This window comes from Podarcis vaucheri (genome assembly GCF_965113315.1).
Source record: "Podarcis vaucheri genome assembly, chromosome: 8".
Classification (NCBI taxonomy): Eukaryota; Metazoa; Chordata; class Lepidosauria; order Squamata; family Lacertidae; genus Podarcis; species Podarcis vaucheri.
This window is the reverse complement of record NC_138766.1, coordinates 91,675,840-91,698,769: the sequence shown is the minus strand read 5'-3', so window position 1 is coordinate 91,698,769 and position 22,930 is coordinate 91,675,840. Positions and strand designations below refer to the sequence as shown.

Genomic DNA, 22,930 nt, shown 5'->3' with positions numbered 1-22,930 from the left:
CATCACTTAAAGGCAATGCTAATTATGAAGGCAGACAAGCCACCATTGAGTGTTTTGCACCCAGTGCCGCAGGTGAAGCTGGGTGTGTGTTTGGTACAAGGATTTGTCTAGGATAGAAAACAGAGGAAGATGGAAAGGAATTGCTGAAACAATTAACAGAAGTGGAATACAAAAAGGGAGGTGTGAGGTCGTTGAAATAAGTGAATGAAAGATAAGATATTGAAATTGTTTGATGTGTTTTAAACGGTTTTTGTTTTGTTTTGTTAGTTTAATGTGTTAGTGTTATGTAGTGTTTTTGTATTGTATTGTATTGTTCTTTTTCTTTCTTTCTTTGTAGTGTTTAAATTGTTGGAAAAATAATAAATATTATTTTTTTTTTTAAAAAAAGGATTTGTCATTGCCCGAATTCCAAGGTGACTGACCTGAAGAAGCCGAGCAAGACAGGCCGGTCAGAGGATGATGCTATCAGAGACAAAGTAGAGAGATCTCAGGTGTAGGCAGACAGTTCCTTGGCTGCTATTGAGAATGGTAACTTTGACTTCATACAGAGAGAAGGAAATGTCCTTTAGAAGGGACTCGTTCATCAGAAGATGACATTTCCTCCTCCTTATTCCATTCATGTTTCCGCCTCGCCTCCGAGGAACTCAGGATGATACCTCTGGTTCTTATCCTCACAATAACCCTATGGATATAGGTCAGGCTGAGTGTCTCCCCCGAAGTCACCCAGTGAGTTTCAGGGCTGAATGGGGAGTTGAACCACACTGGATTGCTCATGCCTTGGTGTGATGGCCTGGGGCTCGGACTGGGACTCGGAAACAGAGGAGACTCAGTCCGCACCGGATCCTTTGCCTCAAGCATCACCTGAACCAAGTCTGGGGCCTGATCCTGAAGAGTCCCGGTCTGCACAGGTTCCCCTGCAACAAACCCCAGCTGGGCCGAGTCAGGGGCCGGAGCCTGCCCTGGCTCCAGATGCGGGGATGACCTTGTTGCCTCCAGCTGGGCCACCACTTACAGCTGCTCCACTACCAGTTGGGTCAGGGGAGGCTGAGGCGGCCCCTGGGTCTAGTAACCCACTGACGTCTCCTGAGTTGCAGAGACTGAGGTCTGAGAGAAGGAGAGACCTGAGTACTCGCAGGAGGAGTGCTCGCCTTCGGGCGAGACAGGGTGGTGAGTCGCCGGGGGATCAGGACCGGCCGTTATCCCAACAAAGATAAAAGGCTGTCGGACCCCGCCCCAGGTTGCGGGAGCAACATTGCTGAATGCTAGAACCTGCCTGAGATCCTGTACCTGTCCCTGCCTGGTTTCCTGCCTCATGTCCTGCCTTGGCCCTGTCAGACTGACTCCCAGCAGAACCTTCTGATTCTGGACAGGTCCTGGACCACATTTCACGGGTTACCCCCAGGCCCAGCACACTTGGATTGTGGCTCAGAACTACAATACCTCAAGGACCGCCTCTCTCCATATGAGCCTGGACCCTGAGATCATCCTCTGAGCCCTTCTTTGTGTGCTTCTGCCATGAGAGGTCCAGAGGGTGGGAACACAAGAACAGGGCCTTCTCTGCAGTGGCTCCCCATTTGCAGAATGCTCTTGCCAGGGAGGTTCCTTCATTATACACCTTTAGTCACCAGGCAATAACGTTACTCTTCACCCAGGCCTTTCGTTGGTTGTCATCCTATACTCTTTTAAATGTGTTTGTTGGGGGAAGATTATTAGTTTGGTTTGTTCTTGTTATGTATTCTGTGTTTGTATCTTGTAGTTTCATGCTGTGAACTGCCTTGAGTTCTATGGATGAAGGCCGGTATACAAATTTAATAAATAATAATATTCCTGGTATGCCCCGCAGAGGACCTTAAGGTCCATGAATAACCAGAGTTTAGAGGTCCCGGGCCCTAAGGAAGTCAGACTTTCCTCCACCAGGGCCAGGGCCTTCTCAGTGATGGCTCCGACCTGGTGGAATGCTTTGTCCCAGGAGACCAGGGCCCTGCAGGATTTAACTTCCTTTCGCAGGGCCTGTAAGACAGAGCTATTCCACATGGCCTTTAATTTGAATTCAGCCTGATCTTTTATTCCCCTTCTTCCCTCCCCCTCCCCTTTTATGAAGATCACCCGCTCTGGGATCCCACAGCTAATTCTCCCCTGGCCTCCTCGCTGGCCCAAGTAGGACCAATTCAGCCACCTAGCCCTGGGGATTATCTAATTGATTTTTGGTTTTTATTGTTATTCATGTTTTTCTACTGTATTTTATGCTGCTTTTATAATTAAGTGTTTTAAAGTGTTTTAAATTTGTTGTTAGCCGCCCTGGGCCCGGGTTTTGAACCGGGAAGGGCGGGGTATAAATAAAAATGTATTATTATTATTATTATTACTAACAATAATTTGTTCTAGGGACATGGGGGGGGGCAGGGATTTTGGGAATGCGCAAGTCTGTGTGTGTTGGCTATACAGAGAGTTGCTTGCCAGAGGCAAAAATATTGGGCATTGCACATTCAGGACCTCAGAGGAACTGTGAGGAATGAGTCCGTGCTTGTTCTCTCTGTCATTTCGACATCAGTGGAAATCAATACGGCTTGCTTTCTGGATTAAGGATGATGAGCTTTGCTCTGGCCAACAATAGGCGTGAAGGTGACATGGGATAAGGGTGCAGGGGTGCTGACTTGCCCTCAATATTTTTTTAGGGGGGCTGGGCCCCCAACTTCAAAATATTGAGAGGGCTGGAACCCCTTGCACCCCATATATCTGGTGCCGCAAGAAGATTGAGTGTGGCCAGGACCGGATTTAGGTTTGATGAGGCCCTAAGCCAACCTAGCAGTTCGAAAGCACGTCAAAGTGCAAGTAGATAAATAGGTCAAGCTTGCAAAAATCTATCATTTGCCCGATAACAAATGTTGGAAATGTAAAGAAACGGAAGGTACATTCTTTCACCTTTGGTGGACGTGCCCAAGGATTAAGGCTTTCTGGGAAATGATATATAATGAACTGAAAAAGGTATTTAAATATACCTTCCTGAAGAAACCAGAGGCCTTTCTCTTGGGCATTGTCGGCCAATTGGTGCCAAAGAAGGACAGAACTTTTTTTATGTATGCCACAACAGCAGCAATAATACTTATTGTAAAGTATTGGAAGACATTAGATTTACCCACTCTGGAAGAATGGCAGATGAAGGTGATGGACTATATGGAACTGGCGGAAATGACTGGCAGAATCCGAGACCAGGGAGAAGAGTCGGTGAAAAAAGACTGGAAGAAATTTAAAGACTACTTGCAGAAATATTGTAAAATTAATGAATGTTAGAAGGATGTTGGATAGAAACTAAGGGGTTTCCAGCTGTAATGCTTTAGGAGATACAGGAAAAAAAAAAAAGGTTTATAAATGGGTAAAAGCTTAATGGTAAGGATTTGCTGAACTAACAAATTGAAGTGGAATACAAAGAAGGGAGGTATGAGGAGGTCTGGGGAAATAAGAGTAAGGAAGATATATTATGGAAAATTATTTGTTTTTTAACTGTTTTTATGTTGTATTTTGTTTCTTTTTATTTTTTATTTTTTCCATTGTTATATTTTAAAAAAACTTTAATAAATATCTTTTTTTTTTAAAAAAAAGATAAATAGGTACCACTCTGGTGGGAAGGTAAACGGCGTCTCCGTTCGCTCCTCTGGTTTGCCAGAAGCGGCTTGGTCATGCTGCCCACATGACCTGGAACCTGTACGCCGGCTCCCTCGGCCAGTAAAGCGAGATGAGTGCCGCAACCCCAGAGTCGGCCACGACTGGACCTAATGGTCAGGGGTCCCCTTACCCTTTACCCTTAAACTACTGAAGATAATGCGGCCCTTTCTATGTCCAGCTTTCCTTTGTCAACAACAAATTGTCGCTTTTGTGTGTGTTGAATATGCGCTATATGGTAATTTATGGACCTAATAGGTATCTAAAGCCATTTCCACATCGCAAAATACAAAATATGTATTTTATCAAAGTAATTGTTGAACTGAAATACAATTAAGAAGTAGTATATTAATAGTGAAATTTTTGCCCCCCCCCAAGAGAGTGGGGCCCTAAGCTTAGCTTGTTTAGCTTATACGTAAATCTGGCAGTGAGTGTGGCCTTTGAATCATAGACTTGTCAAGTTGGAAGCGATCCAATGGGTCATCTCGCCCAACCAATTGCAGCTAAACCACAAGCCTGTAATTTGCGTGGCAATTACCGTATAAATATTACACCTCCACCTCCATCGTTCTGCCCAGACACTCAGGTCCAGCGCCGAGGGCTTTCTGGCAGTTCCCTCACTGCCAGAAGCCAAGTTACAGGGAACCAGGCAGAGGGCCTTTTCAGTGGTGGCGCCCTCCCTGTGGAACGCCCTCCCATCAGATGTCAAAGAGAAAAACAACTACCAGACTTTTAGAAGACATCTGAAGGCAGCCCTGTTTAGGGAAGCTTTTAATGTTTAATAGGTTATTGTATCTTAGTGTTCTGTTGGAAGCCGCCCAGAGTGGCTGGGGAAACCCAGCCAGATGGGCGGGGTATTAATAATAAATTATTATTTATTATCATTATTACACATTTTGCACCATATTCAGAGGACTCTGGTGCTCTCTAACCGCTCAGAAGTCTTGGAGCGAAGAGGAGAAACAGGCTTGAAACAAACGTCATCCTGTGGTTTGATTTCCACAACTGTGCGAAAGGTAGTCATGAGGTCCTGGAAGTGGGGGGAAAGGGCAGTGTCTTCAAGTCTGGGGTCTCTAAGCCGTCTGTTCAGAAAACCTACCAGCTCTGTGTGGGGTGGCCGCAAGAAAATCAGAGCTGGGGAATCTCAGTTCATGGATGCAACAGGAATGTGGGGAAGGAAGGGTTTAGATTTCATAAAATCATAGAATCATAGAATCATAGAATGACAGAGTTGGAAGAGACCATAAGGGCCATCGAGTCCAACCTCCTGCCAAGCAGGAAACACCATCAGAGCACTCCTGACATATGGTTGTCAAGCCTCTGCTTAAAGACCTCCAAAGAAGGAGACTCCACCACACTCCTTGGCAGCAAAATCCACTGTCGAACAGCTCTTACTGTCAGGAAGTTCTTCCTAATGTTTAGGTGGAATCTTCTTTCTTGTAGTTTGGATCCATTGCTCCGTGTCCGCTTCTCTGGAGCAGCAGAAAACAACCTTTCTCCCTCCTCTATGTGACATCCTTTTATATATTTGAACATGGCTATCATATCACCCCTTAACCTCCTCTTCTCCAGGCTAAACATGCCCAGCTCCCTTAGCCATTCCTCATAAGGCATCGTTTCCAGGCCTTTGACCATTTTGGTTGCCCTCCTCTGGACACGTTCCAGTTTGTCAGTGTCCTTCTTGAACTGTGGTGCCCAGAACTGGACACAGTACTCCAGGTGAGGTCTGACCAGAGCAGAATACAGTGGCACTATTACTTCCCTTGATCTAGATGCTATACTCCTATTGATGCAGCCCAGAATTGCATTGGCTTTTTTAGCTGCCGCGTCACACTGTTGGCTCATGTCAAGTTTGTGGGCAACCAAGACTCCTAGATCCTTTTCACATGTACTGCTCTCAAGCCAGGTGTCACCCATCTTGTATTTGTGCCTCTCAAATACAAAGATTTCTTTGTATTTTCTTGAAATCTTTGATTTCTTGAAATCAAAGATTTCTTGCGCACTGGGGATGGTTTTGGGGAAATCCAGCCCTATAAAAAAATCCAGCTGTACTGGAAGGGAACTGGAACCAGACAGCTGGCAGCAGCGGCGGAGCAAGCCAAACAGGTGCCCGGGGGAGGGCGCATGCCCTGCGCCCAGGGGTGGGGCTAGCCACTGCAGGGCAGGGCCAGCTGGGGCAGGACACTCCGTGGGGCCTCTGAGGAGTCTGTCTGCCTCCTGTCACTCAGCCCCCCTACAGCTGAGAGGGAGGTGGCAGGTGGACCGTTTGGGGCACCACGGAGCCTGTGGCCGCCCAAGCCACCATGTCACTTTCAGTAGAGATAATAATAATAATAATAATAATAATAATAATAATAATAATAATAATTTTTATTTATACACCACCCTCCCCGGCCAGAGCTGGGCTCAGAGCGGCTAACACCAGTAAAATTACAGTGGTACCTCAGGTTAAGTACTTAATTCGTTCCAGAGGTCCGTTCTTAACCTGAAACTGTTCTTAACCTGAAGCACCACTTTAGCTAAAGGGGCCTCCCGCTGCCGCCGGAGCACGATTTCTGTTCTCATCCTGAAGCAAAGTTCTTAACCTGAAGCACTATTTCTGGGTTAGCGGAGTGTGTAACCTGAAGCATATGTAACCCGAGGTACCACTGTACAGTAAAAACATAATAGGGGGAAAAAACACCAATTTAAAATACAGTTTAAAATGCAGACTCATTTTAAAAGTAGCCCATAGCACAAAACCATAAGGGGAGGGAAACATAAAGGTCAGACTGAGTCCAAACCAAAGGCCAGGCAGAACAACTCCGTCTTGCAGGCCCTGCGGAAAGATGTCAAGTCCTGCAGGGCCCTGGTCTCTTGTGACAGAGCGTTCCACCACGTCGGGGCCACTACTGAAAAGGCCCTGGCCCGAGTTGAGACCAATCTAGCCACCTTGTGACCTGGGACCTCCAAAATGTTGTCATTTGTGGACCTTAAGGTCTCCCGTGGGGCATACCAGATGCATGGCTCAGGCACGCTACAGGCCCGGCCGTGAGTGCCACCCGACATTTTGTCACCCCCCTCAGTGGTGACACCCGGGTCAACCCACCCCTCCTTCCTCTGCCCCTGGCTGGGAGTCAAGATCAAAAAGGATGCAGGGCAGCTTTTAAATTAATTTCAGGATGAAATGCCACTGAGAGCCTCAGGCTGGCAACTCATCCCTTTGGAATGAGAGTGTCAAGGCTTAAAGTTGTTCTACTAAGGACAGGGTAGAACATGACAATGGGTGTATAGGAATATGTGTACCTTGCAAAGGATGGTTACTCCCACACATTTCAAAACTAACACCACGTGTCTGTGTTTAACCACAACAGATGTAATGCTCTCCCCAGGGAGGCATGACTGACACCATCTTTGCCAAGTTTTTGGTGCTCAACAAAGACTTTTTCTCTTTCCCTGGGCTTTCGGCTCTTCATCAGGCTCTTATAGGCCCTAAGGAAGTCAGATTATCCTCCCCCAGGGCCAGGGCCTTTTCAGTGATGGCTCCGACCTGGTGGAATGCTCTGTCCCATGAGACCAGGGCCCTGCAGGGTTTAATCTCCTTCCGCAGGGCCTGTAAGACAGAACTATTCCACCTGGCCTTTAATTTGAATTCAGCCTGATCTTTTATTCCCCTTCTTCCCTCCCTCTCCCCTTTTATGAAGATCACCCGCTCTGGGATCCCACAGCTAATTCTCCCCTGGTCTCCTCGCTGGCCCAAGTAGGACTAATTTAGCCAGCTAGCCCTGGTGATCATCTAATGTTTATTGGATGGATTTCCCTCCTAAATTGATTTTTGAATTCTGAATTTATTGTTATTCACATTTCATAGTGTATTTTATGCTGTTTTTTGTAGCATCAATTAAGTGTTTTAAATTTGTTAAAATTGTTAGCCACCCCTGAGCCCGGTTTTCTGAACCGGGAAGGGCGGGGTATAAATAAAAAAAAATTATTTATCAGAAAGGTGGTATCGTAGTCTCTCATAGTGGAGCTATAGCGCTGCCTTTGTCCCTTAGCTGTCTTTTTATCCTTTCATTGTATTGCTGTGTTAATTAGCTTTTTATTGTTGTGGAACTGTCTCTCTCGGAAGGTTGTGGACTTTCCTTCCTTGGAGGTTTTAAAGCAGAGGTTGGATGGCCATCTGTCATGGATGCTGTAGCTGAGATTCCTGAATTGCAGGGGCTTGAAATAGATAACCCTAAGGGTCCCTTCCAGCTCTACGATGCTTTGATTCTAACTACAAATCCCATCATCCACCAGGCTAAGGAAGGCTGCCATGTACTGATCCTTTTGGGAAGTGACTGCTAAACACTGGGAAGAAGGATATTTTATCCCTGTAAGCTGCTCCTTCCTTTGACAGCAGTTGCTAAATGTAGTGATGTATGGAAGTGAGAGCTGGACCATAAAGAATGGATGCTTTTGAATTATGGTGCTGGAGGAGACTCTTGAGAGTCCCATGGACTGCAAGAAGATCAGACCTCTCCATTCTGAAGGAAATCAGCCCTGAGTGCTCACTGGAAGGACAGATCCTGAAGCTGAGGCCCCAATACTTTGGCCACCTCATGAGAAGAGAAGATTTCCTGGAAAAGACCCTGATGTTGGGAAAGATGGAGGGCACAAGGAGAAGGGGACGACAGAGGACAAGATGGTGGGACAGTGTTCTCGAAGCTACAAACATGAGTTTGACCAAACTGCGGGAGGCAGTGGAAGACAGGAGTGCCTGGCGTGCTCTGGTCCAGGGGGTCTTGAAGAGTCGGACACGACTAAATGACTAAACAACATTTTAGGCTGAAGGGTCTGTAGTGCTGTTACGGAAAAATCTGGGTGCGGGGCTACTCTGCCACCCAGCTCGTCGGACTAGGTCCGCGGGTCCCTGCGGAAGAAAATGAGCTCAGCCGGAGACAGGAGCAAACTGCAGAAGATCCAAGTTTATTGCGCAACAGGTTCAAGGCGAGATTGAACAGCGAGAAAGGGATGACATGAACTTTTGAAATTTTCCTCCATGTCCCAGAATACAGTGCAAAATACATCCCAGTTACATCATGAATACATTAAGAAGAGGTTGGGTCACACAGGATTAACATATGGAGGAGGGAGGGGGGAATATGCAGAGCTGGAGATATGCACAGATAAGCACATCCTGAGTACCGGTGATGAGAAGACAATGGTCCATGTATGCCTGGTCTGCCACCTGGCCTTGCCCGGAGGAAAGGCTTGGCAGAGTGATTTGACAGGATTAGGGTCTTGACACCTTGCTTGAGGGATTATGGAGGACAGGGGAGGTGTCATGGAGTCCTCGAGAAATTGAGCAATTTGGCACGTTGATTTTCTATGAATTTTATAGATTTTAGTCCCTTTTGACATTGACAATTGGAAATAAATGGATATATTGTAGCGAAGAAGGAGGTGAAGAAGACATGCCCCCCCTTCCGTATCAAGTGCAAAACATTTGGACCACTTCCCCTTATTCAGCCCCTCCCATTTTCATCTACCACCCTGAAACCTCTTGATTTGTTCCAAAACAAAAGTGTCATTTTCGTTTTAATTTAGGAGGAACCATGAGATTCCCATGAGGCACCATGAAGTGATTCTTCCATATTAATAAGAGCACACACGGAACATTTGCAAATGTGGAATCCAACACAGATACCAACATATATAATTTCATTCCTTGCATAACCAGTCTCTGGCACATGATCTGGCACACGAAGAACAATTCATCCTCTTATTCGAGGCTGACGTAACCTGTTTGTAGCCCTCAAGGCTTCCACTGGTGAGAAAACCAGCCCTGGAACTCTCTGTTTTCCCAACAAGTGAAACTTGGAAATCAGGGAGTCAAATGAATGTGAAAAAACCAGTCCTCACTTCCGGGCTCCAGGACTTCATTGTGGCGTTAAATGTCCAGTTTGTTCCTAGAATTACTTTTAAATGGAAGGATTAGAAAATAGCCACTGTGGTACAGTGGTCAGCGTGTTGACCGCAGAGACTCAGATTCAAATCCCTGCTCAGTCAGGAAACTCGCCTGGGGAATCAGGCATGGTGAGATAGAAGGATCTACTCTGACGTTGTTGTTGTTTAGTCGTTTAGTCGTGTCCGACTCTTTGTGACCCCCTGGACCAGAGCACACCAGGCACTTCTGTCTTCCACTGCCTCCTGCAGTTTGGTCAAACTCATGCTGGTAGCTTTGAGAACACTGTCCAACTTCTCATGAGGTGGCCAAAGTCTTGGAGTCTCAGCTTCAGGATCTGTCCTTCCAGTGAGCACTCCGGGCTGATTTCCTTCAGAATGGAGAGGTTGGATCTTCTTGCAGTCCATGGGACTCTCAACAGTCTCCTCCAGCGCCAGAATTCAAAATTGCCTAAAAAAGATGTTAGATTGTTTTTGTATGCCACAACTGCAGCGAGAATTTTACTTGCCCCAAATTGGACATCACAGGAAATACCAACAGTGGAAGATTGGCAGATGAAGATGTTGGTCTTTTTGGAGCCGGCCGACCTTACTGGAAGAATCTGCGATCAGAAAGAGGAGGAACATCAAGAAGAAAGGAAGAAATTTAAGGAATATTTAGTAAAATATAAGAATATAACATTAGTGGAAATACTTGCAAGTACTACATTTGGTTTAGGATTAAATTATGTTGAATGGTGTAAGATGATGGATTGAGAATATTATGAAAAGAAAGGAAGTTAGTAATTTGAACAAGTTAATTTTATTAGAAAGTGGATATTGGAAAGTTGCTAAAATGAGATTTAATGAAAATCAGTTAGGAAGGATTTGAGGAAGTCACCCAATAATGGAATGCAATTTGGATTTTTAACTGTAAGAAGCTTTGAACGTATGTATGTTTTTTTATTTGTTTGTTTGTTATTTTGTGTTGTGTTAAATTTGGAAAATTAATAAAAAAAAATGAAGAAGAAAAAAGAACATCTAGCACTGAGAGTTTCCAGGGATCTTCTGCAGGCAGATCTCCTGTTGCAGACCTCAAGCCTCTCCCCTTTGAGGTTGTCACCTACATGTGAACTCCTCCCTCTCTTTCTCTCTCTCCTGCATAATGATGAATTGCCTTTGGTGATCTCACAGGCCCACACCCATTCCCACATGGACCAACTCCTATGCTCATTCCTCAGCCAAGTGTGTCCCTCCCCATCCTCAGCTTCTTGAACCCTAAAATTATGGTGACCATGGCAACAAAAGGCAAACACCTCAGGGGTGTATATAACCATAGTGGCCAGCAGTCTGGGATACAGTTCCACAGATCACTGCAAAGATGAAGACTCTCCTGGTTGCCTTGCTGGTTACGATCTTATGCGCCGGAAAAGGTAAGGCACATTTCTCACCTTTGCTTAGGCAAAGAGCTGCAGAAAAGGACGGGAGACTTGGAGACTCATAGAATCGCAAGACTGTAGGGTTGGGATGGATGCGAAGCACTATCTAGTCATTTAGCATAAGATGTAAGCATCAGATCATTATAATCCCAGGGCTGTGGGTCTGAGCCCCACACTGGGTGGAAGCATTGCAGGGCACGGTCCTAGATGACTAGATAATCCTCGTGGTCCTTCCAACTCTACAATTCTGCGATCTACAATCTAAAAGGGGAACTCTAATATGATGCTCAGACCAGTGACTAGTGTTTAATACTAAATGCCCCATTAAAAACCCCACACCTAAGTTTCTAACACCATGGAGAGGTTTTTTATTGAAGATTTACGAATGTATAAGAGAAGTCCTGCTGGCTCATATCTATGATCCATTTGATCTATCATCCTGTTTCTGTTAGTTCCCAGCCAGATGTTTTCAGGAAAGAGGGCACAAAGGCAACAGCTGTTGTCCCACCTCAGCCAATGGCATCTTGAGGTATACTTCACTAACTCGGGAGGTTCCATTTGGCCAGTGGAATTGTAGAAATTAATTAGGCATTGGTGCAAAGAAGCTTTGTTTCCTCTTTTTTCGTCCCATCTGTCTGATGGTGGAGGGTTTAGAGAGGGCAAGTCAGATGAGGGAAGGTGGAAGGGACTGTGTGAATGAAGGCTTGTGTGAGTAGCCTTTCAGAAACGTCTAAAAGGTGATGGGAGAAGAAGCGACCACATCCCACTCAAACAAAAGATATGCAATAGACTATTGGATTAAATAACAGAAAAGCAGGTTTAGGTTGTCCCTAGCTCAGCTGAATGTTGTAAGATTCTTATCCCTGCAGAAAAGTTTCCTAAGAAAGGTTGGCTCACCCAGACATGCTTCAGATACGCAGGGTGTACCTGTGGCAGGAACAAGTATCTGTCTAATGCGCCGTCATGCTCTCCCCTGCTCCTGCGCATAGAACATGTTACGTGATCTGACATTAGTGTACGGAAAGCTGTGTATATGAACAATCTGCCTAGGCGTTCCAGTCACCCTGCGGGTTTTTTGCATCAGGAAGATTGTAAGGGTGGACAATTCACATACAGGTATGGCTCTATGTCTGTGGATGTTGAACGGCACGCATTTTGCACAGTGTGCCGAAAAGTTGCGCAGGAGAATGAAATTTCTCAGGACACACAGAGCCTTCATGCTGGGCCCTTTAGGAGGAAAATGGGGGAAATTAGGGATGTGATTTTTTTGGATGATATGTTTTGTTCAAATTTCTAATAAAAATTATTTTAAAAAATATTTGAGGTCCCATCCTCCAAATTACAATCCAATAGGATTGTAAGACTATAGCTGGGAAGGGGTGGGGACACACAAGGGGACTAGATTGAAACCAAACAAACAGTAAACAAAGGAAGAGATTTGGGTTGAAAAACTGCCCCTCTGGGCTTCCTGTTTCCTGTGCGCCAGGGGATGGACCCCTCTCCCAACGCCGCAGGAGACAGACAGACAGAGATAATCGGATAATGATGAGGGAATTGCATTTTCTGCCTTTCTCTTTGGTTGCAAGAGGAATCTGGCTCTCACCCGGTGTTTGGCTGTCCGGCACTCGCTTCCCCATGGCATGCGAGTACAGACAAAGGCACTGGGTGCATGGAACACTCTGTCTGCCGCGACCCCCTGATCCCATTCCTGGAAGCACAGGTTATCCTACTAATTGGGTTTTTAAAATTGGAGTAAACCACAGGCACATGACAGAGATGATGAGATAAGAAACTGCAAAAACAACCCAGCTACAAGGATTTTAAAGGTTTGGCTTGAGAGGGGATTTCATTCGGTGAAAGAGACGAGGGGCACACGGTTTGCTTATATTAAAGTTCTTCTCTACATTTATGATATGGCAACCCTCCTAGGAATGCAAGTTAAAAAAAACCACATCCGTAAAAGTGAGGCTGGAAGAAATTGGAATATAAATATTTAACAAAACTGGAACTGCGTGTGTGAGAGAAAGGAACTGAGAGAGAAGGGGGGGAAACATTACGCTTTGAAAATATGGAGCAAAGTTTTCCCTAACATCTGTTATCCACAAAAGAATGCTTTTTGAGATTAGGATAATTGGCCATAAATCAGTGGCAGGGAAGAAAGGAGTCTACCAGCTGTGGGAATAGAAGCTACGTGAAGTCTGGATTCAGACCATTCTTTCTAGGCTGGAGAAATGGCGAAGATGGCTTGTTTACTGGGAGCCAAATCATGGGATGAAGCAATGCAGTGACTCTGGAAACTGTGAGATAACCGCTTCTCCCGAGGCGTGTCGGGAACCATCACCAATTGTAGGAATGCAGGCTATAACATCATATATGGATAGGAAAATATCACAGGGTGTGGGAACTATCACATGCAGGAAAGAATAAGGATTACACTTAGAGTTCCTCACTTGAAACTTTATAAATTACCTAATATACCAACACAAATGAAACCACAAGATTGGAGCTGTTATATAAGGGATTATTATATCTGAATGGAATGTAATGGAATTATTTGGAAGGCAGAAAAAATGTAGAAGAACGAAGCCATCAAATCTAGCACATGGAGAGTTTAATACAAATTAAACTGTATAATTTGACATTTGAATAATTGGCATTAATAATTGTATTAACTGGATAAAATTGAGGCTGTTATATAATGAGGCTGGATATAATGAGGCTGTTATTGGAAAATCAATGAAAGCATATTTAGAAAACGAAAAAGAAAAACTGCCCCTCCATTTTGCCAACATGTCAGGGGCACAGGGCTGTGAAACAAACCATTGGTCATATTTGGCTTTGTGACGTCCATCACATTGCTTACAAGATGTCACCAGGAAGCCTATTCAGAATGAAGGCAAAGTTTCCTGTCCTCACTCGGATTTGGCTTCCTTGGTCCATCGCAACTTCTCACAGAATCCTTCAGCTGCAGGGCGGTGTGAGATAAGATCTAGGTGGCAGGTTGCCCCGTACATTTTAATAAAAGCCAGAAAGAATTACAAACTGAGAGCTGTAATCCTGTGGGAATTGAGGTGGGCAGAACCTTGCTCTGTGAACATGGCAATACTTGAGAATAAATATGCAATGAAGTGTGCTTTGTGGGAGCGGCCTGGCCTGTTTGTCTCCTACTTTTCTGCGGTTGTTCGCTGGGTGCGTAGAGCAGCCTTTGTGATGGGTGGGGCTGATGATAGACATAGTACAAAACATCTGGAAGGCACTAGACGGGAAAAGCCTGCTTTGCTTTATAATTCTTATAATTCTTATAATCATTATTGCTATTATAATATAATAATAATAATAACAATAATTTATTATTTATACCCCACCAATCTGGCTGAGTCTCCCCAGCCACTCTGGGCAGCTGCCAATCAAGTATTAAAAACAATACAGCGTTAAATATTAAAAACTTCCCTGAACAGGGCTGCCTTCAGATGTCTTCTGAATGTCAGGTAATTGTTTATCTCTTTCACATCTGATGGGAGGGCATTCCACAGGGCGGGTGCCACCACCGAGAAGGCCCTCTGTCTGGTTCCCTGTAGCCTTACTTCTCGCAATGAGGGAACCACCAGAAAGCCCTCGGCGCTGGACCTCAGTGGCCGGGCTGAACGCTGGGGGTGGAGACGCTCCTTCAGGTATACTGGACCAAGGCCGTTTAGGGCCTTCAAGGTCAGCACCAACACTTTGAATTGTGCTTGGAAACGTACTGGGAGCCAATGAAGATCTCTCAGAACCAGTGTTATGTAGTCCCGGTGGCCACTCCCAGTCACCAGTCTAGCTGCCGCATTCTGGATTAATTGCAGTTTCTGGGTCACCTTCAAAGGTAGCCCCATTTAGAGCACATTGCAGTAGTCCAAGCGGGAGATAACTAGAGCATGCACCACTCTGGTGAGACAGTCCGCGGGCAGAGAGGGTCTCAGCCCGCGTACCAGATGGAGCTGGTAGACAGCTGCCCTGGACACAGAATTAACCTGCGCCTCCATGGACAGCTGTGAGTCCAAAATGACTCCCAGGCTGCGCACCTGGTCCTTCAGGGGCACAGTTACCCCATTCAGGACCAGGGAATCCCCCACACCCGCCCTATTATAATAATGATTGGAAGCCTTCGGGAGTCAAATATTTCCATTTGCAAGTCAATTCAACACTGGCCATTTTGTATTTCAGCAGAATCTTGGCTAGGTTGCAAATTAATGGATCACTTTACCCAGCCAGATGGGTGGGGCATAAGTAATAAAACTATTAAAATTATTACTGTCATTTTTCCTGACTAAGGAAACATCCCCCAACCCTTTTTTGTCTCCTAGTCCTGCCCTTTTGCTAGGAGGTGTGTTGTGTGCAAGTCCCAGCAACAGAAGTGTTGCCAGTGAAACTGCTCTGCCTTGAGGGCATCTCAGTGGGCTGTCTGTTTGCCAAATTGCTTGGGATCTTACCACCAAGAGGTTGCAACGCCCATGCCGTAATTTGCGCTTAATGAAGGCTTTGGAGATGTGCAGAGCAGAATGTCAACAAGGTCCTTATCTATGCATCTAGATTTCCACAGCGCATTGCATAGAACCCTACAACATGCACCTCTAAGGCTGCTGGCTGGAGGAATCCCAGAATCGTAGACTTGGGACCCAATGGGTCATCTAGTCCAACCCCCTGCAATGCGGGAATACCAGCAAAAGAATCCCTGACAGGTGACCACACAACCTCTGTTGAAAAAGGAAGGAGAGTCCACCACCTTCTAGCTCAGGAATCAGCAACCTTTTCCAGCCGTGAGCCGGTCTACCGTCTCTCAGACCATGTGGTGGGCCAGACTATATATATTTTTGGAGGGAAATAAACAAATTCCTATGCCCCACAAATAACCTGAAGGAGCGTCTCCACCTCCATCATTCTGCCTGGACACTGAGGTCCAGCCCTGATGGCCTTCTGGCGGTTCCCTTGCTGCAAGAAGCCAAGTTACAGGGAACCAGGTAGAGGGCCTTCTCGGTGGTGGCGCCCACCCTGTGGAATGCCCTCCTACCAGATGTCAAAGAGAAAAATAACTACCAACCTTTAAAAGACATCTAAAGGCAGCCCTGTTTAGGGAAGCTTTTAATGTTTAATAGGTTATTGTATTTTAGTGTTTTGTTGGAAGCCGCCCAGAGTGGCTGGGGAAACCCAGACAGATGGGCGGGGTACAAATAAATTATTATTATTATTATTATTATTATTATTATTATTACCCAGAGATGCATTTTAAATAAAAGGACACATTCTACTCATGTAGAAATACATCGATTCCCAGACCGTCCGTGGGCTGGATTGAGAAGGCGATTGGGCTGGATCCGGCCCCCGGGCCTTAGGTTGCCAGATGGGTGGGGTATGAATTATAAAAGAATAATAATAATAATAATAATAATAATAATAATAATAATAATAATGCAAGCAGTTGACCTACTTTCTCATTGATGCTTCTTAGTGTGTTGTGGTTTTCATGGCCTGCTCAGAGGTAAACTCTGGTCTTAATAGCCTCATTCAGAACCTCCTTCTTAGAAGGAAATGTGCTTTGCGCTACTTACTTCAAAATGTGTTAAGCCAGTCCAGCTCTGTTTGGGGGGCCCCTTGTGTTAGAAGTAAAAATCCTGCTCCTTATGGGGCAACCCAGTCAGATGGGTGGGGTACAAATAATAACAGTCATAATCACTGTGGTCTAAACCACTGAGCTTGCTGATCAGAAGGTCGGCGGTTCGAATCCCTGCGACGGGATGAGCTCCTGTTGCTTTGTCCCAGCTCCTGCCAACCTAGCAGTTCGAAAGCATGCAAAAAAAAGTGCAAGTAGATAAATAGGTTCCCCTCCGGCGGGAAGGTAAACGGCATTTCCATGCGCTGCTCTGGTTTCAGTGTTCCGTTGCGCCAGAAGTGGCTTAGTCATGCTGGCCACATGACCCAGGAAAACTGTGGACAAACGGCGGCTCACTCGGCCTGTAAAGCGAGATGAGCGCCGCAACCCCAGAGTCGTTCACGACTGGACTTAACTGTTAGGAGTCCTTTACCATAATAATATTCAAACAGTCCTCTAACCAGGAAACACCTGCCCCAATAGAATAGTCTGAATTTGGTCTCTGGAAGATCTTCATCCTCTGGTTTGGGTGAACTTCAGGATTCAGAATGTGGGAGCAATCACTTCTCCATGGGAGCTTGAGAAAAACACCTGGGCATTCTATCCGATGAGGATCTCTCAGCTAATTTTGGAGGTATCCATACCTCTAAGGTGCCAATGTGGAACCTGTGGTCTTCCAGATGTTGAATGACAGCTCCTGCTATCTCTGACCTATGACTACGCTGGCTGGGACTGGCTGGTGCTCACAGCCTTGAAGGTCACAGCCAGACTGAGACAAACGTTGATTGACGTTCACCTGGGAGAGAGATGCCTTTGCTTGACTTTTGCTTCTCTCTTTTCTTTCCGCACAGCCCACGCCTTTTTTTGCTACAGGTGCGAAAACGAGCCTTCCAACTGGAACTGTATGAAGGCAGTTAAGTGCGCAGAACAGGACCAGTTCTGTACCACCATCACTTCCACTTCAGGTTCGGGTAGGTAGCAAACCCTTATTATATTCTCTCTGAAGCTACAGTTGCTGAGCGTGAGGTGAAGCCCTATTCCTCAAGGTCGCTAGCCAAGGGCACTGGCAGTATGACAGATCACTCTTCTTCCTAGGCTGGGTGAAAAAAGGGAGAAAACAGGTTACTGACTGGGACAGAGTGGCGTTTGCAGCTATTGTTAAAGTTGCAAAAAACAAAGAGCAGGGGACTGAGGGAGGGAGGAATTTTTGTAACAACATTGGGATATCAGCTCCGCTCAAGGCATGACGGATAGCAGCAGCAACCGAGAAAAGACAGCCACAACATTTTACAAAGACAGGAAGAAAGAATAGGGACAGAATAAATGTCACACACAGGGGAAACAATGATATACTAGTATGAGGTCTTCACTTATAAATCATTGAATGTGTTAACACAAATAGAAGGTCTATATATTGCAGCTGTTGCATAAGGGATTACTAACGCCCTCCCACCAGATGTCAAAGAGAACAACAACTACCAGACATTTAGAAGACATCTGAAGGCAGCCCTGTTTAGGGAAGCTTTTAATGTTTGACGGACTACTGTATTTTAATATTATGTTGGAAGCCGCCCAGAGTGTCTGGGGAAACCCAGCCAGATGGGTGGGGTGTAAATAAATGATGATGATGATGATGATGATGATGATGATGACTGGAATGTAAGTGAAATCATTAAGATTTTGGAACGCAGAAACAAAGTAAATAATCAAACCATCAATTCTAGCATGCGTGGGACACCTAAATTATATAATTTGGCATTTGTATGATTTGTATTAGGAATTGTATTATAATCTGGCAATGTTATAATGAGGCTATTATTGGATTATTGTAATTGGAAAACTAATAAAAATTATAACCAAAAAGAAAGAAAGCTAGCTGTCACCTATAGCCCATCTGCAAGCTCCGAACCCAGCTCCCATTGCTCTGTCCCAGCTCCTGCCAACCTAGCAGTTTGAAAGCACACCAGCGCAAGTAGATTAATAGGTACTGCTGCGGCGGGAAGGTAAACGGGGTTTCTGTGCGCTCTGGTTTCCGTCACGGTGTCCTGTTGTGCCAGAAGCGGTTTAGTCCTGCTGGCCACATGACCCGGAAAGCTGTCTGTGGACAAACACCGGCTCCCTTGGCCTGAAAGCGAGATGAGCGCTGCAACCCCCTAGTTGTCTTTGAGTGGACTTAACCGTCCAGGGGTCCTTTACCTTTTACCTAGTAAAAGGGGACCCCTGACCATTAGATCCAGTCGTGGCCGAATCTGGGGTTGCGGCGCTCATCTTGCTTTATTGGTTGAGGGAACTGGTTTACTGCTTCAGGGTCATGTGGCCAGCATGACTAAGCCACTTCTGGCGAACCAGAGTAGTGCACAGAAATGCCGTTTACCTTCCCGCCGGAGTGGTACCTATTTATGTACTTGCACTTTGACGTGCTTTTGAACTGCTCGGTTGGCAGGAGCAGGGACGGAGCAACGGGAGCTCACCCCATCGCGGGGATTCGAACCGCCGACCTTCTGATCGGCAAGCCCTAGGCTCTGTGGTTTAACCCACAGCGCCACGCGCCAAATAAGCAAATAAAATCCCCAAACGACAGTTTGAAATGTCGTGACTTAAAACTCAGGGAGCATCCTCACGGTCTTTATTTTAACGATGGTCTCCAGACATTTTGCTGGGCGTGGAAAGACCGAGCAACGGGAGCTCACCCTGTTGCGGGGATTTGAACCGCCGACCTTCTGATCAGCAAGTCCTAGGCTCTGTGGTTTAACCCACAGCGCCACCCGCATCCCTTAGCTTTTACCTACCCGTGTATAATCACCCCCTTTCATTCCTGTCCTCCAGGCAAGAACGCCGTGTACCAGCTTAGCAAGAGATGCACTCCTACCTGCACGGAGAACTTCATCGACACAGGCCTGACGAGCGTTTCGACCAAGTGTTGCAGCCATTCCCTCTGCAATATCAGCGGGGCCACCAGTGTCAAAACCAGCGGCCTGCTGATGGCTGTGGGCGTCCTGGCCAGTTTCTTCTACATCTTCCAATCCCTCTTGTGAGGAGGCTCTGTGGAGCAAAGGTCACAGTTCTCCTATCCAAAACTGTCAAATGTCACTCCCCTTTCCCTTGTTCGAGATCAAGAATCCCGTCGTGGACAGCAACCGCCACTCCACGGAAGCATCGCGGAAGAGCTTGCTCACCTGGATCATTGCCCTGAATGCTAAAATTCCTGACTTCTTGCTTGGTATTGCAGAGTGTGGAGTTCTCTTCACCTGCCCAGAAACCTCTCGCCCCTTTTTGGTGCTGCAAGGCACCATCTTCTCCTCCCTAGTCCCTCGACAAAGCGGCTGATGAGTCTTCTCCTCCATTTGCCCCCCCCAAAAAGCCTCAGGTCATTCCCAGACAACACGTTTTCCGACTGGTTTGCACAGAGTTTGGTTTGCACAACCTTTGCCATTCCCAGACAACCCACGTGCAAAATCAGTTTGCACAAAGTTTCGGAGGAAGTTAAATAATATCAGGTGTTTGCTAAGCATTTGTGGCACAGGGGAGATCACAAGAAATTGCATCAAGCAAATGCCATCTCATACGTTCCTTTATCATTCCCCATTGCTTCTCTTATTGCAGGGAGTCCCAAGGGGGGCAGATTGGTTGCACAAACCAATTTTTATTTTTCTGCCGGAGTTTTCTTTTATGTTAGAAGAGCAAAAGGCTGGAAGAAGCCGCAGGTCTTGGTGAGCTCAGAGCAGGTCTGCAGCACCGGCTCAAGCTGGTTCCACGATCACCTTTCCTAATTTCCCCAGGCATTCAAAGAAGTCTATTTTTTAAAAAATGTGTGTATGTATTTTGGGTGGTGGTTGCTAGAGATCTCTAATTTAAAAACAAAAACAGAGGCTGTGCCAAGCTACAGTTCCTCATTAGAACTGAGATCTTTTGATCTTAAAAAATCTAACAAATAAATTAAATAAAAATAAACCAGCCTTATAGTAACTGGACCAGGCCAGCCCCATCGATTGGCTGGGCACAAGATCAGAAGCTGAGATTGGCATTTGTCGGGTGGGGAGAAGGCAGAAGCAAAGGGAGCCATCAGCTGATGGAGGTGGAAGGTACATGCACCAAACAGGATGTTTTTGAAAGTCTCTCCCACTTTGCACCTTCCTCCACATTTGATGCTCTGTTCTGCTCTTTCGCGCCTGTGATTTGTAAAGCTGGAGCGCATGTTAATAAAGTTTTGCCATTTAAGATCTGCAGCCTCAGTCGTCATTGATTTTCTGTTTCAGTAGCCATGACGATGTTATAAACTGAATAATAGAATTGGGTTATTGGGTTATTGCTTTTGGTCTTGCTGTGAACCAAAAATCTCCAAATGAATCCGAACTACAATGTCTAAAATCCCTGGTAGAGGACAAGGATCCTGAGATCACGTTAAAGGTAGCTAAATTCTGTGCGACTGGCATAAAACTTAGGGAACAAGCTGTGCTATCATAATGATTAAGGTTTTAAATGATAATTTTAGGTTATATGTTAATGACTAAGTTTTAATTTAATTTAATATATTTTTTAAACTGTTGCTATATCTAACTGCAAATTCAAATGTATCCCTGTCGTGTTCTATGACTGCCTTGGTAGTGTATGTGGGCTGGAACTGGTCTGTGACCGAAATAATAAATTCAAATATTCTGTTTCAGTAGCCATGACAATATTATAAACTGAAGAATAGAATAATAGAAATGGGTTATTGGGTTATTGCTTTTGGTCTTGCTGTGAACCAGCCTGAGACCTCTGGACATAGGGTGGTGTATAAGTTGAATAAATAATAAATAATAAAAATAATTGCAGAGTTGGAAGATATCCCCAAAGGCCATCTAGTCCAACCCCCCTCCAATGAAGGAATCACAGCTAAAGAATCCCTGACAGATGGCCATCCAACCTCTGTTGAAAAAACTCCAGTGAAGGAGATTCCACGACCTGCTGAGGAAGTCCCTTCCACTGTGGAACAGTTCTCATTGCCCAGAAACCTCTTCCTAATGTTTAGTCGGGATCTCCTTTATTGTAATTCGAATCCGTGACTTGTATCAGACGGCAGAGGAAACAACCCCACAGCAGGCTGCCAGGAATAGATAAGGCAAGGAAAAGTCCTTACCACCTGCTTTTTAATCAATATTTCTGAGCCCTTTGCTCTCCTACTTTCAAGGCTCGCCGGGTTTTGGGAGATGGAGAGTCTGGAATGCTTTCTAAAGACACTGTGTCCATCAGTTGTTGCCCTCCTGGAGGTTCCTCTTCCTTCTCCTGTTCTCCCACTATTTCCGAGCTTCCCCGTTGCCACTCCTACGGGCCCGACCTGCCTGGGCTAAGAGGGCACTTATGCCCGCCACCTCCCTCCGCGCCTGGCCCAACCCAGCCTCACCCCTTTGCCACGGCGCCGTTGCCGGAGGGAGGGAGGAAGGAAGATGGGGAAGGCCACGCCAGGATCGCAGGCTGGGAGCAGGCAGGCAGGCAGCCGTGGCTGCTGGTCTGTCTGTCTGGCATAGCTGTCAACCGTCCCTTATTTGGCAGGAAACTCTCTTATCCCAGCGCCATGTTCCGCTGCTGTCCCTTATTGATGATGTCCCTTAAATTTCCCGGGTTTCATGCTCGTCCGGCTTGGGAGGCAAGCAACGGCTCGGGGTCCTCTGCCACGAGAGAGAGAGAGCGCGCATGAGCTGCCGCGTCTCTGTCTCTCCCTTTCCCCCCTCAAGGGCGCGTCGTGAGGAGACAGGTGGCGGCGGGCGGGCAGGCAGCCCCTCTCTTGCGAGACTTTCGCCGCACTGCCAGGGGAAGCTGGAGGCGGCTGAGGAGGCAGCCTGAAGGAAGAGGAGGGGATGGGGAGGGACGCAGAAGGGAGGCGCTTCAGCGGCCACCGTGGCGCCACAACCGCCTCATGCCGGGCTCACGGGTGAGAGTCAATGAAGCAGAAGTAGATGTCTTTCTGGAACTCTCTAGCTTTCTCCATAATCCAGCGCATGTTTGCAATTTGGTCTCTGGTTCCTCTGCCCCTTCAAAATCCAGCTTGCACTTCTGGGAGTTCTCGGTCCACATACTGCTTAAGCCTGCCTTGTAGAATTTAAACATAACCTTGCTAGCGTGTGAAATGAGTGCAATTGTGCGGTAGTTGGAGCATTCTTTGGCACTGCCCTTCTTTGGGATTGGGATGCAGACTGATCTTCTCCAATCCTCTGGCCACTGCTGAGTTTTCCAAATTTGCTGGCATATTGAGTGTAGCACCTTGACAGCATCATCTTTTAAAATTTTAAATAGTTTACCTGGAATACCATCACTTCCACTGGCC

The 22,930-nt window shown here is 46.1% G+C and overlaps 1 protein-coding gene across 1 annotated transcript; it reads left to right on the top strand.

Annotated features, from left to right (window-relative positions):
* Positions 1–10,836: 10,836 nt before the first annotated feature.
* On the top strand, positions 10,837–20,846 carry LOC309539608 (lymphocyte antigen 6E-like). Its single transcript, XM_082236004.1, has 3 exons — positions 10,837–10,997; positions 17,478–17,597; positions 19,453–20,846. The coding sequence occupies exons 1-3, from the start codon at positions 10,946–10,948 to the stop codon at positions 19,659–19,661; spliced, it is 381 nt and encodes a 126-aa protein (XP_082092130.1). The 5' UTR covers positions 10,837–10,945; the 3' UTR covers positions 19,662–20,846.
* Positions 20,847–22,930: the final 2,084 nt, after the last annotated feature.

Coding starts and splice junctions, on each gene's coding strand:
- LOC309539608 (XM_082236004.1), top strand. CDS start 10,946: ATGAAGACTCTCCTGGTTGCCTTGCTGGTTACGATCTTATGCGCCGGA. Junction 10,998..17,477: donor GATCTTATGCGCCGGAAAAG/GTAAGGCACATT, acceptor CTTTCCGCACAG/CCCACGCCTTTTTTTGCTAC. Junction 17,598..19,452: donor CACTTCCACTTCAGGTTCGG/GTAGGTAGCAAA, acceptor CCTGTCCTCCAG/GCAAGAACGCCGTGTACCAG.